Source organism: Calonectris borealis, chromosome 7 (assembly GCF_964195595.1).
Source record: "Calonectris borealis chromosome 7, bCalBor7.hap1.2, whole genome shotgun sequence".
Taxonomy (NCBI): Eukaryota; Metazoa; Chordata; class Aves; order Procellariiformes; family Procellariidae; genus Calonectris; species Calonectris borealis.
In genome coordinates, this window is record NC_134318.1 from 28,066,713 (window position 1) to 28,084,415 (window position 17,703).

At 53.1% G+C, this 17,703-nt stretch overlaps 1 protein-coding gene across 1 annotated transcript in view; it reads left to right on the forward strand.

Moving 5' to 3' along the window:
- The first annotated feature begins 6,578 nt into the window (after window positions 1-6,578).
- The window catches only part of HPSE2 (heparanase 2 (inactive)), a 112,449-nt gene continuing 101,324 nt past the window's right edge, over window positions 6,579-17,703 (forward strand). Inside the window, exons 1-2 of the mRNA XM_075154809.1 lie at window positions 6,579-6,838; window positions 7,870-8,027. Of these exons, the coding sequence (XP_075010910.1) occupies window positions 6,579-6,838; window positions 7,870-8,027 (418 nt within the window). The remainder of the gene's footprint in view (window positions 6,839-7,869; window positions 8,028-17,703) is intronic.

Genomic DNA, 17,703 nt, shown 5'->3' on the forward strand with positions numbered 1-17,703 from the left:
CCACTGCTTCTACATCGCTGGCATTTCACTTTGTTTCTCCTTCATCTACTTGCCTGTTCTCAGGCATGACCCATAGTTCTCAGTGGTTCCTCCTCTTGCTCTCTAGCCCTGAGTTTCATAGTTTGCTTCTGGTTTTTCTATGCAAACCGACAGTTTGCAGCTTTGACATAGCTGATTTCTCCTGTCTCTGTCTATAGCAGGGCCATGCTCAGTTGTTCTGATAGAGCTGGTGACAGAGGAGCCATAATTAAATAGATACAGAGGGCAGAGGTTTACAATTTTATCATTACCTGAAAGATTCTGATTTTTTTCTGCCTCCCTCACCCCGGCAGCGTCTCTGACTTGAGAGCATTTTGGCTGCTGTTTCTTCCCCTGAGCTCCATCTCCTCGTCGGTCTCTGCACACAGCCCCTTCCTCCTTTTCATAATTGACTCGTTTGCTCCTCCAGCCTTGCACTTCATCCATCTTCCTATTTCCCCTCTCTGATCTACTCCTCATGTCCGCTTCCTTCATTTTTGCTGCTGGAATGTGAAGCATCTCTCCAGAAAAATAGAAGGTCTCTCTGAACTTTTACCATTCCCCCTGTATTCCCTCTTCCTTCACCTCTATCATCTCCTCCCAGATGGTGGGACAAATACTTGCTTGCATTCATTCTCAGGCTTGTAAAATCGGTGTATTCACTTCTCTTTCTTTTTCACATGATGATGTGAAACGAGGATAATTCTACACATTTCTCTCCTCCTCAGTGCTGGGCTCAGTTTGAGGAAAATGTTCTGAGGCTATTGTGGTCTTTGGAGTACTGCAGAGCTCTGGGTCTCACTGTTGTGTTTGTCCTCTGTATCTCTTTGACTATGACAAATTGCTGCCACATTTGCTTCTACTCAAGATACGAAAAACAAAAGCTAAATGAGACCTAGCCATTGATGAATACAGGGAAGTTCATGGATCTAAAGAGCATTCTCTGTCAAAGGGCATTGTTGTACACGGAGGTATTCTCAGTCATTATGTGGGTTTTTTTCTGTTTGCTGAAGAGGCACTGGGCAAAGGGGATTTCTGTCTGCTGGGACAGCAGCTGGTTTGACCAGTCTCTACAGCTGTTCTCACAGCTTTATGGAAATTGTGCATCTCAGTTTTTCAAGAACCAAAAAGCACTTTTTGGGACATGGACACTTTGGGAGCTCACTAGTTCTCTCTGTAGACAAACCTGCAGGACTAGGGTACCCTGGGTTTGTCAAAGTATTTTTGAGACCACACATCAAATTAGACAGATTATGGAAAATAATAAATGCACTTTATTCTAGAAGAGTACATGGTAGCTAACTGCTCTCAGAACTGGGAATTAAGTTACAAAAAGAAACAAACAAAAAAAAATCATTGATCAGCAGCTGCCTAAAATTCAACTTCATCTCCCCTGTTTCTCATGTGTCTTCCCATGGCTGCCATTTAGAGAGAGCCCACACTTGCAGCCTTTATGGGACTCGTGCCTTCTTTTTGTCCCTGTCCCATACTTTTATTGGTGTCTTAATTAGGCAGCTAGTGAGTACAGATTGTCTCTCAAAGGAAAGCCTGGCACTACGGTGCTCTATTTTCCTATGGCTAGATTTGGAGATACCAGTTTGTGTTCCTTTCATGTTGGCAAAAAATGCAAAGACAGCATTGCCAACTGTGCTTTTCCTGACCAGGCAGTTGGTTTTGATCGATGCCTTGCTTTTTGCACGTATGGAGGGAGGAAGCTCTCTCAGTAGGCTTGCTTTCCTCCCGCTGTCGCTGAGCTCCCTAGCCAGCCAGTCCTCCTAGCCCAGACAGATGTATTTGCCTGTACAGAACTTCCCAGGTCACCTACATTAAAGAGCAATGCATGGATACTATATTAAATCAAGCAGTTTTCCTCTGCCTGCTTGTTCAGGTTAGACATGATAAATAAACGTGCTTGCAAATGGTTTCAGCAGTGGAGTTCAGACTGTGCAACACCCACCTTGAGGCACTGGCAGTTTTAGGAGGTTGCATTCCAGACGTTAAGGCTTTTGTGGTGAAAATGATGGACACTGCAATGCAGAAAGAGCAAAAACCTCAATAAAGAGAATCTGCCATGCAATTGTGTGCTCTGATGACCACAGCTTTACCACATTCACTGGTCTTGCTCTTCTTCTCAGAAATTGTCATGCCATGGTACAGGGCAGAAACTTAAGAGTCTGAAAAGAAAATATATTTTGGTAAAGTATCTATGAATAGCGCTCTTGATTTTCACTTGCTGAATTTTCTCCTTGCTGGCTTCTTTTAGAGCATCCATAACTCAGGTTTACTTGACAGCACTACAGAAACAGACATGGTTGATATCTTGGGAATCAAAGACATGATGATTTTTTTTTTAAAAAAAGGCTGTCTAGCCTGTTTTATCCTTCCCAGCCTAATGGAGGTTTGTTTGGTACAGCACATCCTCTGATGATAATAACTTTCATCATTTATGAGCAGAAGTTTATTTTCTAGAGAACTAAAAATGTTCCTCCTAAGGAAGTTTTCACCATTTTCTTCTGGGCCGATTTATGCAGCCTGAGATCTCAGTTTAAATGTCCCTTGTGCTTTTTCTTTTCCTTTTTTTCTTTCTTTCTTTTTTTTTTTTTTTGGTATCAGCCCTGCCATCCAAAGAGGTTTCCTCTGCTGAAGCCCTTCAACAACTGCTCAGACCATTTACAACAAGTACTTTCACGAGCAGTAGCTCTACAAAAGTGAGAAAAATCGAAGTAACTACTTGTAATAACGAAGTTAAATGCAGGTTTAAGTGTTTGTGAACTGCGACTGACAGAAAGGGTGCTAGACATTTTGCAAATATACACAAGAAGACAGGCCCCTGCTCTAATCGGCTTATAAATTAAAAGGAAAGTACATTGGCAAGAGCAGAAGAGATGATATGACATGCTTTAAATAGTTTATAGGGAGCTGGAGGATTGTTGTTTATTTGGTGATGTTGGGAAAATATTTAATGTGCTTTGGTTAAACTCTTTATAGAAATGCTTCTCCTCCCCCAGTTTTCTTTCCCAATGACTGTTTTGGAGATTAAAACCAGCAAGTTTAGAGTAGATGGAAAATGGAGAAACGTATTTCCAAATCGACAAAACCGCGAGTAAATCTTTATAGATACTTTTTATGTGAGTCAGGCTTTCTAAAGTAATTATCGTAATAGAAGAAAGGACCAGCGCTTCACCGCCCCTGCGGACGGCGAGCCAGGGTCGCAGCTGCTGTAAATTGAGATACCTCCTATGTGGTATGCATTGCTGTAAAGGAGGTGCGCCGTGGCCCCCCCTCGCAAGTTCCCGGGCCGCCCCCGAGCTGCGCCGGGCGGCAGCGGCGGCTCCCCGGGCGGCAGCGCTCGGGGCCCGGAGCTCCCCGCGCTTCCGCTGCTACCCCAGCGCTCGCAGATAACCAAAGCTTTTTAGCGTTTAAAGGGCTTCTATAGCAACCCTACAATGTATTAAAAAACAAAACAAAACAAAAAAACAAAACCAGTTTATTTTTAGATTCGACTTGCCATTGCTGCAGCCAGATGCAAAGTGGGGTGCAATTGCTTTTCCAAGGACACCGGATCGGGGGACAGGCTCCAGGTGTTGGTCTGGAAAACTGAGACAGGTAAATGAATATTTCCTTTAGCACTGTCTTCCCGGAGTCTGGAAGCTGACCCTGGCAGCTGGGAGACTTTTTGCTCCTTTCTCCGCCGTTTTGTGTTGTTGGTGATATCTCCGCAGATAAGTGACTTCGCTGCATCCGGAGTTTGCATTCAAAGCAGAGACCAATTGTGAAGAACGTTTCAGAATAAACACATTTCTCCTCCAAAGTAGTTTGTTTGCAAGGAAAAAAAATATAAAGGAGGTTAAACGGGATAATCTATTTTCTTTCTTGTCTTTTACTACATAACGCGCTAGAGTTTCGTTTTAAAATAAAGCCATCCTTAGCAGGAGGCGCGATGCAAAATTTCGGCCTGCAACCACAACACTGATTTGAGCAACAAATGCCCCTGAAGCCTTGCTGATATCTTCTGATAATACCGGAGAAAAAATATTATAAAATAACGAGATGATTTAGAAACTCGCGTCCCTCTTTCGGAGGTGACCCAAAAACTGAGCAGTTTCTGAAGCGGAGGCTTCAGGTCCTGGGTCAGTTTTAGGCGCTATTGCAAGCTGCGGCTGCAGTGTTTGCAGCCGAACACAAATTTTCAGGCTTAAATTGCCTTCTTCCTGTCCCGGGATGCCAGGGCTTTGCACAGCTGAAACTGCACAGCCCTTTCCCCCGGATCCTCTTACTTCTTCTAGCGCTCAAAGCCCTGCTGCTCCGGGCACCCCTTTGCTGCTTTTTGTCAGTCTGTGCTGCGCTCGGCAGCCTCTCCCGAGGCGCGTTTTGAGCCCCGCTCCCCTCTCCGCCTTAGCGGGATGATTTCACGACAAATCCTGGTTTGTGCATTCCCCGCTCACCCCTAGCAGAGCCAGAGGTATGTTTCATTCTTCGCCCCCGTTACGATTCATTGCACAGTGACTCCGTGCCCCCGCAACCCCTGCCTGGGTGACCCGGAGCTGGCAGCGGGGCAGGGCTGGCTGCCCCCCGGGGCGATGGGCTCCAAGCGTTTCGAGGGGCAGAGAGACGAGGGGAGAGGAGATTTCCACAGAAGACGGCGCGGCCCGCGGACTTGCCCGGGCCCCAGGCCCGAGTGCCTTCGCTTTGTGCGAGGCTCCGCCGAGCGCACCGAGCTCCGGGACTTGCCGTCGTAAGAGACACCGGCTCCGCTCCCTCCGTCCCCGGGCCCTGGCTGGGGCGGACGAGGAGCGCAGGTGGCTCCGCACGGGCACCGGGAGGAGCGGGAGGGGGTTCCCAGGCGCGGGGAGCCTTGCCGGGGCAGCGGGCTGCCCGTGCGCTGGAAGCGCCCCTAGCCCGGGCTGCCCGGGGAGGCCGCCATGCAGCGCTCGCCGCTCGTATCCGACCCCGGCCGGGCTGTCCGAGGGCGGCAGGCGGGTCCCCGCCGTCCGTCCGGCTCTTCCGTGCGGCTCCTTGCAGCTTGGCTCCGGGACCGATTTGTGCCTCTATGCCGGAGCCCCGCTGCTCCCCGCAGCCCCGGCACCTCCCGACCCCGGCGCGGGGGGTGTCCGCAGGTGGGTGCCGGCTCCCCCGCTGTGCCGGGCCCCTCACCAGCAGATGGTGCTGCGGGCGCCCCATCCCCGGGGCTGCGGGGCCCCGGCGGACCGCACCGGGCCCGGCTCAGCCGGGCCGCTGTCAGCCCTCCGTCGCCGGGCCGGGCAGCGGCACTGGGGCCCTGCGTGCTGCCTGGCCTGGGCGAAGCGGGAATCGGGGCGGGCCACGGCGGTGGGCCCAGGTAGGACGCGTTACATGGCCCGGGGCTCGCCGGCTGATGGTGTGCGGGAGTCCGGGGCTTGCCCGGGAACCGGCTGCTGGCGGGAGAGGATGCCCGGTTCGGATGGACACTCCCTGAGGTGAGCCGTGGCTCCCGGGATGCTCGGCAGCCCCCACCGACCCCGGATCGGGTGCCACAAGCCTGCGCCCAGCGCCGAGAACCGCTGTCGCTTGCATTTGTGCAGCGCGCCGAGCCCGGGCCGTCCCGCCCCGGGCCATCCCGCAGGCAGCGGCCGCGGGCTGGCTCTGGCACGGGGGACATCGTCGGTCCCATCGAACCGTGCTGTCCATTGCACCCCCGATGCGGGCGTTTCCGCACCGGGCGCTTTTGCTGCCGCCCCTCTCCTTTTCCCACTGCGGGTCGGACACCGCTGGGCCCCGAGGCCGGCGGGAGAGGCCGGCCGATGGCCCGATTCCCCGTGCCCGGTTCTCCGCGGTGCCCGAGTGGCCTTCGTGCGCCGGCCTGGCCGAGCCGATGGCTCCGGGCGAGCCGAGGGTGCCATGCCGTGGCTGCGGGCTGCCGGCGACCCCCAGCCCGCTGTGCCCGTCGAGTCCCGCGGAGGCCTCAGCCCTCAGGCCCGGGGGCCTCCGTCCAGTACCGCGGGTCCCGGCACGGCTCTCCCCGCGGGTAGGGCTTTTTTTGGGGTGATTAGCTCCCCTTTCCCCCCGGCCCAGGCTGCCCCCGCTGCCTTACCGCCTCGGCTGTCCCTGCAGCCGGCAACAAGCTAGGGCTGTGCCGGGTGGTCGCCGCGCTCCGGCCCCGGTCCCGAGCTCCCCGGTGTCTCGGTGTCCCGGCTCCGGCCCAGTTTTGCGCGGTGCGGGAGCTCCCGCGGCGGAAAGCGGCCGCCGGTGGGCGGTGGAGCCGGCGCAAAGCGAAAGCTCGGTGCTGGCGGGGCTGCGGCGGCCCGGCGGGCCCCTGAGCCGAGGGGGTTAAACCAGGAGCCTCCCCTTACCTTCAAAAAGTTAAAAATGTCTGGAGCCTGCATCTCTTAAAGGGGCGGTGCTGGCTGCAAGGAGTCTTGGCACCGGCTGCGAGAAAGGCTGGTCAGGGGCGTGAGTTCCCCTCCACCAGCACCAAAACATTGCAAAAAAAGGCAGAGCGCCCCACACTTTAGATAAGGACAATTAGCCACCAGCGAGCCCCTGCAGACAGCGAGTTAATTAGGGGTTTCCTGCTCTCTGGCATGCCCTGTCCCAGCTCCTGCCCCCCCGGGCTCTTAGCCCTTATGGCACCTGGGCTAGCTCTCATGGCCACCTTCTCGCTGTCCTCCCAGGCCGGGGACAGGAGAGCGCTGCCGGTGGAGAAACCTCCAGGTGTGAAGGGAAGAACTCTCATTCTCCTTGATGTCAACACCAAGAGCCCTGTCAGGATAATCAGTGAGAATTTCCTCTCCCTGCAGCTGGACCCCTCCATCATTCATGATGGCTGGCTCGATTTCTTAAGGTAAGGCAGGAGCCCCCCGGCGCCCTCCCCACGCCGCCCGCGGGGCGCCCCGGCGGCCCCGCCGCCCAGCCCCGCGCTGCTGGCGGCGCTTGTTGTGACGGAGGGAGCGAGGCCATGGTTTCCATTAAGATGCACATGTTTGCAATGGAGAAACCATTTCGGAGACTTATCAGTTATGACTGCAAAAATGTCGTGCTCCTCTCGCTCCAACAACCGCTCCTCCGCAAAAAGCACAACACGGGGCCGAGGCAGCACAGGGAAAAAAAACCCAGCAGCAGGAACGGGGCCGCCTGCCGAGCCGAGCCGAGCCTTCCCCAGGTCCCGACGGGCGGAGAGCGGGGTGTCGGCCAGGTCTTCAGAGCCCTCCGCTCCCCGGACTTCCAGCCCTGCGCGGGGGGCAGAGCCGGGCTGCAGCTGCGCTGGGCTCCACCGGCGGTGCGGAGCGGCCGCGGCCTGGAGGCGCTGGGACGGCCAGAAAGCCCTCTCCCTGCTGGGTAAGTCGGGGAGTGAGAGCGGGTCTCCTCTGCACGCCCGCTCCGAGGGTCCCTGCGGCTGCCGCCGCCGGGGAAGGAGCGGGGCGAGGAGGCGGGAAGGCGCGGGCGAAGCGGAGCCGGGCCGGCTCCCACTTTCCTCCCCTCCCTGCTCCGCTCCGCTCCCCTCCCCGGCGGCTCGGCCCGCGGCACGGTCCTGCGTGGCGTGGCCGGGCTGCGCGGGGCGCTGAGCGCTTCTGCCTCCGGGACGCCGCTGCACTTGTCTGGGGGGCGCCGGAAGGCGGGGGGAGAGCCGGGTCCCGCCGGCCTCCGGGCCACCACCGGCGGGCGGGGCGGCTCCCCGCTCCCGGGCCGCGCCGCCCGGCCGCCGCAAAGCCCCGCAGCCGGGCGCCGCTGGTACCCGCGCCGGGCGGAGCAGCAGGGCCGGGGAGGGCAGCGGCGGGTCCCGGAGCCCCGTGGCCGCCGGCCGTTGCCGGTACCGGGGCAGCGAGGGCCCGGCCCGGCCCGCGGCGCCCTCAGCCCGCTCTCTCCTCTCCCCAGCTCCCGGCGGCTGGTGACCCTGGCGCGGGGCCTGGCCCCCGCCTTCCTGCGCTTCGCGGGCAAGAGGACGGACTTTCTGCAGTTCCACAACGTGAAGAACCCGGCCAAGAGCCGCGGCGGGCCCGGCCCCGACTACTACCTCAAGAACTACGAGGATGGTGAGCTCCGGGGCCGGGGCGGGGGGCGGGCGCGGCAACGGGGGGCTGCGGGCGCCGGGCGGTTCCGCTCCGCCTGCCCCGCGCTCCCTGTGCCTAGGCAGTGCTGCCGCCGGGCACCGGGCGGGGAAGCCTCCCCCGTACCCTTTCCTTCCCGAGCGGGGGGAACCAGGGAGCTCGACGGAGCCCGCCTGCCCGTTGCCGGTGGATCCGGCGAATGCCGGCCCCCGGGAACAAAAGGCGGGTAGCGGGGCTTTTCGTGTCCCCCCCCTCCCCGCCCCGCCGCGTCCTCCGGCTCCCTTCGCTCCCAAGCCCCGAGCGGGCAGAGCCGGCCGTAGAGGGGGCTTTGCCCCGGCTGGTGGCGGGGACCGGGCACCGCAGCCCCGGGATGCCTTTGCACGCACCGCCCCGCGGCTCTCGGGGAGCCCTGCCTTTCCCCAAGGACTCCGGCGTCGTTCCGCGTTTCCCCGCCCGCCGCAGCCCCGGGGCTCCCCGCCGCTCCGTCGGGCTTGGTCGCGGCTGGGCCGCTCGGTCGCCGCCCGCCGCCCCGCTTGTCGATGCCCGGCCGAGGCTGCTCCCCCTCCGGACCGCTCTGCCATCGTGGGTCTTTCTGAAAGTCACCGCCTGGCCCACGGCTTTCCGCGGCTCCCCTATTCTACGCGACTCTGCCCTCCTCCCCAGCCGTCCTCAGCTACACAAAAGGCTTTTACCTTTTGCAGCCTTTAATTCACACAAAGAAACTTCGTAGAAAAGTCAGGACCAAGTCTCCGTCCTAAGGCGTTTATTTTAAGAAGCAGAATACCATGTCCGCATGCAAGAATTTATTGATTTTTCTCTCTTGCTTTTTAAAAAAAAAAACAACTTTTCTTTTTCTTACTCAATGACTTACAAAAATTAGTTGAAGATATTTCCATAAGTAATTTTGAAGGCCAATTAATGCCAGACAGATCCCAGTGGGCAGGTCTGTGGAGCAGAGGAAGTTTTGCAGAGATTTAGTCAGCAGCACAGTGCTGAATGGAAAAAGCAGATGCATTTGCCAGTTTTCTGATGGCTTTCGCTCCCGCTGTTCCCCGACGTAGCATCTGATCTCACCGAGATGAATGTTCCTCTATTCCCACACGCAGGCAGGTGGGTAAGTTTGTGTGCTCCGTCTTTCGCTTGGTCTCCTAGCTGGAGCAAGCCCGATGTTATTCCTTGTTTTTCTTCTCCTTATATCAAATCTCAGGCGAAGGGTTTGTTGCAAGCTCTGCCTACTGAGATCCACTTCAGGAGAAAATGCTGACCAAACCTGCCGCAGCCACCTTGAACAGAAGAAATTAAGTCTAGTGCATAAAATTGTAGATGGAACTCATACAAAACATTTGTAGGAATAAATTGTCCTGCTTTCAATATTTCAACAACTTGCAGGAGAGAACTTACACTTATTACATGTCTTCACAACAGCTTTCATGTTAGGGAAGGACTGAAAGCTTTTGGTTTTTTCAGTTTTCCTCGTGGCAATAAAGTTGAAATGTAGCAGCCCTTCAAAATGAAGCTTCTCATAGAAGTTGTAACCACAGGTCTTAACTTTTCATCACTTAAATATGGAACAGAACCATTGTGAATGTGGGTGAGGGAAGGAGGGGACACATGTGGTGTGTATCAAGCATCGGTGTAAATCAGAAAGGTGTGGTAAAAGGGATTTCCTGCCTGGAAGCAAAGCTTTCGTATTTGTTCTTAAAATCTGTGTGCAAACTCCAGGGATATAGAATTGCTAGTAGCTCGCATCTTTTTGTGCTGAGGCTGCACCGAGCACTTCACTAGAGGGATCCAGTTTTCCAAAATGAAATCCTGATGCCACTGCAATTCTCTGCCCCGCTGTACTGGTTTTGAGCAGCCATCTTCTCCTTTCGGAGCACTGGTCTGGTTTTCGTTCTGTCATCTGTGGCTCGCTCAGGACCTGCTTGGGATCAGGGCACGCACAAACGTGCAAGTAGATGACCTCTCTACAAAAACCTTACAGCCTGAACAGACAGCACAGAAAAAAGACGGCAATCAGCACCTGTGCATGGGGGAAGCCAGCAAGCATCCCACTAGGTACCCTTCCCCCTCCCAAAGTTATATGGGGTGACTTGGGTTGTTTTCCATGTCTGTGCGCTTTTGTATGGCCAGCATCTATTTTCTGAAATTTCTTGTCTAAACTTTAGTGGTACAGGAGTGGGGAAGAAGCTGGGGGGCTCGATTAGTTAAAAACGCCAGAAAATTATTAAAAGAGAAATCTGTGAATTTCTAAGCCTTGTGCATCACCTTAGTGATTTTTAGTGACATGACAAGTGATAGCTCAGTTGTTTTCTGCTTCGAGTGTTTGTCTTTTTGCCCACTCGCCTTGTGGGTGCACACAGACTCCAGGCCTGTGACGCCAGTGCCTGGGCTCTCTTTGCAGCCCCCGCGGGTGTTCCCACGTGGCCTGCGCATAGTTGGGGAGGGAAGGGCACATCCTATGTTCCTCTCAGCTGCAGCAACTCAAGAGGGTGCAGGACTGAGAGGTGAAGGGCACGTGTACAAGACTGCTCAGAGAACTGCAGTTCCTAGTGAGTAACTCTGCGAGTGGTGTTCACATCACAGGCAGCTGCACTCCTCTGCGTGCTCACAGGCCACCCTGGTGTGGCCATCTGAGGCATTCAGACAGGCAGCAGCAGCAACAGGACTGCTTTGCAGCATCCTTCATGGACACTTTGTGCTGTGTCTATGCTGGCTGGAGTTTTAATGAATCTCTGTGCAGGGATCTTTGCGCTGTAAATCCCCCTCTGCTACCCTATTGTCCTCCAGACCAGGTATTCCTCACTGCTGCCTTTGATGGTCTTTTGTATCTCTGTAGTGCTCCACCTTCCTGACAATCTGACCTCCTCAGAGATTTCGTCCTACTCTTTCCCCTCCGTTTAAAATTATATTTATTTCCCTTTCAAACTGTTACAGCCATGCATGCCTTCTCCTTCTGAAAATTGCCTTTACCTAGATTTGCCTTTGGGTTCACCAGCCCATCTTTTTCCTCTCCTTTCCTCCACAGAGAGCGTGGGTGCTCTCCAAGAGCCATAGTCGCTGCTTTGGACTTGTATCTAAAATGTACTTCATTTTCCTGAAATAAGGTGTTAGGCTTCAGGGTCATTCTTTTCTTGTACGAATTCTTCCTGGAAGCACAGACCTGGAAGTATTGTGTAATACCGGGTGTGTACGGTGTCTTTCCTTTGTAACTCTGAACAGCCTCACCCCAGTCCAGACCAGTCATGTTTGGGCAGTAAAAGTAACAAAGTGGTGAGTGATCTGTGGTGACAGCCTGTGATGCCCATAAAGAGGGTGCGTGTGGCAACTTGTTTCAGCACTGCATATAAAGCTGGCACAGAAATTTCATCACCCGGTGGCAGATTTGTCCGTACCTGACTGAGCAACTTGTCAAAGCAATTGTCCGTGATGAATGGATTAGGTGAGCCGTAGGGCGTGCAGTCCCTGTTGACTGTCCATAGTCCCCATGGCTATATGTACCCCCTGATCTTTTAGAAGGTCATTTAACTAATCTGTTATATTAACCCCCCCATATACAATGTACACCAGGTGACTGCCATTCTGTGCAGCCCATGCTTTGCATGGTCAGTCCTGGAGTCCACCCTATTTGGATATGGCATTGGCCAGCCTGAGGTCTGTTAGAAACAGAAAACCAGTTTAATGTATGTCGAGCTCTGTGGTACCAGAAGGTGGGGCTGTGCCAGAGACTTCTTGACATTTGACGATCAAGAGGTGTAATGTTTTTAGCCTGAGAGACTTTTCTCTCCCTTAAATGGTGTTTCTCTGTATATGTCCTGCTGAGTTGAGAGTTTGTGCTTTGTTATCTGGAGATGTGTTTCTCTCCTGCCATAGACACAGGACTGGTCCCTGGCCAGGTACCAAGGTGTAAGGTCTCATGCTCAGTCTATATAGTAGACCTGCTTCTCCTTTTGCTATTGGATTGTCTACCAAGCAATCAGTTTGGCCTGTCCTTTCAACTGCCTCACACATTGCCAAGGACCAGTTGGCTCTGAGGAATGGGACAATAAGAAACATTGGTCTCCAGGAAAACAGGCTTGAGCTGCTCCTTTTTGGAGCACATGCACAGGGCTACCTGTTTGCTCAGGCTATAGTTGCTGGTACAAAACCTCTTCTGAAGTTGGGTTTGCTAAAGCCTACTCGTGTGCTGCCCTGAAGCCTGGTGTTGGAGTGTTAGGTGTGGTGTGGAGACCTGGGGTCTTTTCTGTTGGTTCAGCAAGGGGTGCTGCAGGTGCCGTCTCAGTGCCTGAACCTAGAGCCCATTTTGGAAGCTCCCTGCTGGTGCTACAGCATGAGTTTGGTGGGCTAGTGTGGAACCTCCTTGACTGCCTCCCACCTCAAAGGCACACAGACCAGCTTTGGACAACCTGTGATGGCATAAACATTGCTTTGAGTTTCCCCCTGTGCATATGTGCTGTGAAGGAAAACTCAAGGGAAAAAGAGGTTACTCATAACTGGAGTTCTTCAAGATGTATTGGCCCAAGTGCACGGCTTCTCCATCCTGTCCCTCAGGCTTTGTGTAGCCTGTTGGGATTGTGTGTCTGAGAAGATACCAAAGGACATTTACCACGCACAGCCAGCATGGGCCTGTGTAGGTCGTGGGAGGGAGAGGGGAAGGAGAGCACATATGCATGCTGTAGGTAGTGCGTCAGAAAAATTTCTGAGCTGAAGTGCATATGGACAACACATTTCAAAAATACTCTCTTAATTGCTGGTAAGTTACTTCCTTCTATTTTATCTCCTTTTTTGGAGAGGATACTGGGCATCTGGAAAAATGGCCAATTACCACAAAAATATGGAAAAAGACATGTTTCTTATGCCTTCTGTACTAGTCAGGAGATTTTGCTGTATAGTGTGGGAAACTTCACATTATGCTGTGTAATCCTGGCATAGGTTTTCAGTTTGGGATCCATTCCTTCAGACGCCTTCAGGTACCTGGCACTGCATCTGAACCTCGAGATTTGTGCAGCAGTGGGAACATCATTTCACCCTTCCTCAGTCTGTATTGCACAGGCGGCTTCTAAGATGCTGTGCTTTTAGAGTATGTGCGAGGGTCTTGGGTATCGAGTGGAAAGGAAGATAATAAACGCTAACTGACCTGAGGATTCCTTTATATGTGTGTGTGGTTGCACAGGGGCTGGGGCTGACCTCAGCCGGGGCTGCTGCTCCCACTCTTCTGTCCCTTCTGGCATGTTCCTGCCCTCTCCTACACCTGGAGCCTGAGTTTACATGGTGAGTCAGTTCAGGGAACTCAGCTGGCCAAAACCTGATGGTGGAGAGGGGATTGCACTTCAGCTTGTTCAGCCGCCTGAACCAATTAATGGTGTGTGACCAGGGAGGCGTAGAGGACAGTGCTGGGAAAGGAAAGCCTGCCCTGAAAGGTGGGACTGCAGCAGCCTCAGCCTTGGTCAGGTCAAATCCTACAAAACTGTGTCCTGAAGGTGGTGAAGCTCATTGCTTGGTTCTCTGCCACTAAAAGGGTTGGTCCCCATGCCTTCTTTTTGCTCTGCGCTGTGTCCTCCTGCTGCTTCCCTTGCGTTGTCTCTGGCTTGTTTCTGATCCTCTGCTAAGCCAGCAGAAAACTAATTCAGGAAAAAAAAAGGCAACTGTTTTTCTGTGAATTTAGTGAGCAGGATCATGAGGGTCATCATGGGGTATGAGGATACCAGAGCCAGAGCAAGGGAGGGTTCTTGCCATGTGGCTGGGACTGCTCCTTTGGCTCCACCAGCTCATAAAATTTTGCAGCAGATGTTTCTGAGTGAAGAACCATCCTGTTGTCCCAGTAAAAATGAACAAACAAGTTTTCCTTTATTCAAGGAATCACCTTCTGTTTCTGGAGTTCCTTTTTGTCTGCCTAAGCGTCCCTCAACAGTTTAGGCATCTGTCCTTTCAGAGCTGCAGAGGAAACAGTTGTTTTTTCACCCTCCAAGTGTTTAAAAAACCGCTCCTTTGGGAGGGCTGCAGTGCTTCAGACATTGCAAGCACTTGGTCACAAAGACAGGTAGATCCTCTGATGTCCTTCAGTCTTCTGGGATTTGCCAGACCTTGGGCTGCTCTGCGCCTTGGCATGAACTCCGAGGCAGCCTCCTGTCTCTAGTTCCCAGGGACCACGGCTACAAGGACAGAGCTGCAACCTGCTCTGCCTGGCAGGGATTTCTGTGTAAGGAGCTCCAGTGCTTAGTTGTTTCCTCAGAAATGAAAAAAAAAAAAAAAAGGCTGTAGAAATCACCTTACACAAGGTAAGGGAAATACTTCCAAAGATTGCCTGTTTATCTCCACTTTTTCTTTTTAAATTTCTAACTGTTTTGCTAGAATCATGCATGAAAATTGCTTTAATAACTGCAGGAAATGGTGCAATCAAACAATTAGGTCCTGATTTGTTAGCTATTTGCTGGTATATGGGTGAGACAAGAGATTTCTATGGTTATATGTTTGATTGTTTATAATAAACATCCTAAATTCTCTAAAAAACACTACATATTTTTGCTAGTTCCACACTTCTTTCTGTGCTGCATCTTCTTCTTATGAGTTAAAAGTAATTAATGCAAAATTACATGCACAGAGGAAATGCGTGTGACTTTTCATATACAACTATGGGTTTTAAATTAGCAGATGCCATTCAGAGAAAATGTTTTGAATTTATTATGGATTTGTGTCTGAATACATTTAGGGAAGTAAAAAGTGAATCCAATTTTAGGCAATATTAAACAAGAATTGGGGAAACCCATTGAGAGTTCTTATGCTATAAGCAAACTAGGTAACGACATACTAATCAGTGTAAAGAATATATACATGTAGAATAGGGTGATAGACGTTATCGAAGTCACAGCTTTCAGTCATAGAGATCAGGGTTTTTTTTCAGCTTGGAAAAAATGACTGAGGATATGATAAATGCTGTGAACTGAGTGGCACACAAAGAAAACAATTTGGGAATGATTATTTCTTTGTTTTCATGACACAAGAAATAGGGAGCATCCAGTGGAATTATTACATATAAAACAAATAAATATGGTGGTTGTTTTTTTTTTTTTACGTAGTGGAAAATAACTTGTGGAACTCATTGTCAGGGAATTTTTACCAGCTAAAAGAAAGGAATGATACTAATGTGTCAGAAATTTGCCTATTGAAGACAGACATGATGAGGATGGCTTGAAAAATCTTCAGGCTTTCTAAGTAGAAGTTGTGTTCCCAGTTTCACGGTCGCTGGGCATTTTATAATAATTTTAACAGACAAATTTGTTTTTTAAAGCATTTTAAAATGTGTTGATTTAAAAAGTAGGTATTTTACAAGTTTGGCAACCTGCAATTCGCAAGAGCTTTTCCTGGTGACCTGTTAAACATCCCTTTAACTTCTGCACTAACACCATTTTCTAATATTCCAATTTTTTAGTAAGAATATTCAGTTTTTGTTAACACAAAATAGTTTGGTTTTTTCCTTTTAAATTTACTTTCTAAGACTGGAAAGCTGAAGCAAACAGTTCTGTTAAGAGGATGGGCAAACTCAGCTTGTTCTGGTACCACGGCGGTGGTGGCTATAGCTTTTGCCGGAGTGGTGATGGCTGTGGGCAGTGCTCGCTCTCACACAGAAAGATGAGTTACTTCTTCTCTTCACCCTTCTGTCACACATCCCTTTGACTGTAACCATATCCCTCTGCCCTGTCCACATAAACCTGGGTCTGTGCCCTCCTCCTCCCATCTTCCAGCCGATCAGCCGCAATAGCCCATGTCTGCTCCGTAACTCCCGTGACTCCTGGAAGGGAACTGCCTGGGGCGGATGGTGGTGAGAGCCATGGGCACTTGCGCAGAGGCTGCACTGATGCCGTGTAAATTCCCACATGCAGAAGCTTACTCTGTGGGTCAGGGAAACCCTCCGTCTCCGTGTGCTGTGTGCCATCCTGGAGGTTTCACAGCTTGGGAGCTCTCTGGCCTGGTACTGGTATGGTGGGAAATGGTTGGTGCAACCCCTTGGTGCAGGTGACTCTCAGAAAGGGACTGGTAGAACTCAGCCAGTCCTTGGATGCATTGGGATGGGATTGCTGTGCTTGTGTCGCTCCTGAGGTGTTTTCTAACTTATTCTTCAAAATTTGCATTGGTAGATTCGGTCACCTGCGTAGGAGGCATGCGTGTAAGCTCTGGAGATGTACAGATCGCAAGGCGGGACAGAGAAATGTGCAGGCACTCGGAAACACAACGCAGCCTTTGCAAAGCAGCATCCTCCATCCGGGGTTCGCAGCCTGGCGAGGGGAGAGCTCCTCCAGGAGCCCGGCATCCCAGCCGCTCCCGGCGGGTGGGAGGCAGGCGGGGGTGGGGGCCGAGGCAGATGCCCCCCCGCCGCCGCCGGGCTTTCCCCTCCGTGCACCGGTGCCTCCCGCCAGCCGCAGCTCACCTGACCGCCACACGGGTGTGCTCCCGCCATACCGCACGGCGGCTGCCGGACCCGGCACCGCGGCTGCCGGCGCCGCGGGACCCGCGCCGCAGCCGGGCCGCCCCGGAGCGCCGCGCCGCCGGGGGTCCGCCCGGCCGGGCCGCCGCCGCGGGAGGCTGAGCTGGCCAGGGTACTGACCCGGCCCGGCACGGCCCGCCCCGGCCCGGCCCCGGCCCCTCTCGGGGCAGAGCTCGTCGTCTGCCGTCTTTGGAAACCATTTGGCGTCCTCTGGGGCTCCCACATCTGGAGTTCTTCTTTCACACTTCTGGCAAGAGCTGCTTGGTTTCGTGTTTTGCTGGGTAGCTTATTTCTATTTTTTTTAATTGATGTTCAGGAAGGCAGTGTCCTTCTCCTGGAGCTCCTGCTCGGGGGCTGCCCTGCCCTGCACCTCCTGGGGTACCTTCCTCCTTGTGCTCCTTGCGTCTTTCCCTTTTCTGTTTCTTCCTTTAAGATTTGAGGGCTGCGGACTCCTTGCTGGCTGTTTCCCCTGAGATTTCCCCTGAGCCTCCAGCAGCTGTGGCCTGCCACCATTCTTCCCTCGGCGCTGCTGGTTCAGAAGAGTGCTGCAGAGGTGCCCTTGCCTCCTCTCCTGCACCGAGTACAGCCTGGTGGAGTCTGGATGACCAGGCACTGAGTTCTTTGGGGAGCTCCATATCCCAGATGTCTGCCCACTGTTTAAGCTGGAGCTATCATGAACGTGGGGTCCACCTCCATTTTTAGGTCTTGGACAAGTTTCTTGGGTCCTTCATCAATCTGAGAAGCCAGGACCTTGCACACCTTGTCTCTGCTTCCTGAATGTCTGCAGTGGCAGCTCTCTGAGAACCCCATCAAGACGACTGCCAGAGTGTGCCTTGCATACCTTCTCCCAGACCTGAACATCTAAGGAGACACCAGGAATTTGTCTGAATGTGACTTGACTTCCTTGTGCTAATCCCTGTCACAGCAGCTCGTCACCTAAGGACAGGACTCCAAACACTGCTCCTGCCCCTCGTTCCCGGGTCTGGTCCCCTGGGCCTGCCCTTTGTCCCCAGACCCTGTTGACAGTGCACACAGGACCATCCCTTGCCCATCCGTGTGTTTGCTGTGACCTGTAGTCCCCGAAGATGGAGGAAGGGGTGTTGCACAGACCCACTGCCGTGTCCCCTTGCACTCTCCAAGGTGCTGTCCTGGCTCCTGACCGGGAGGGCAGGGACCCTG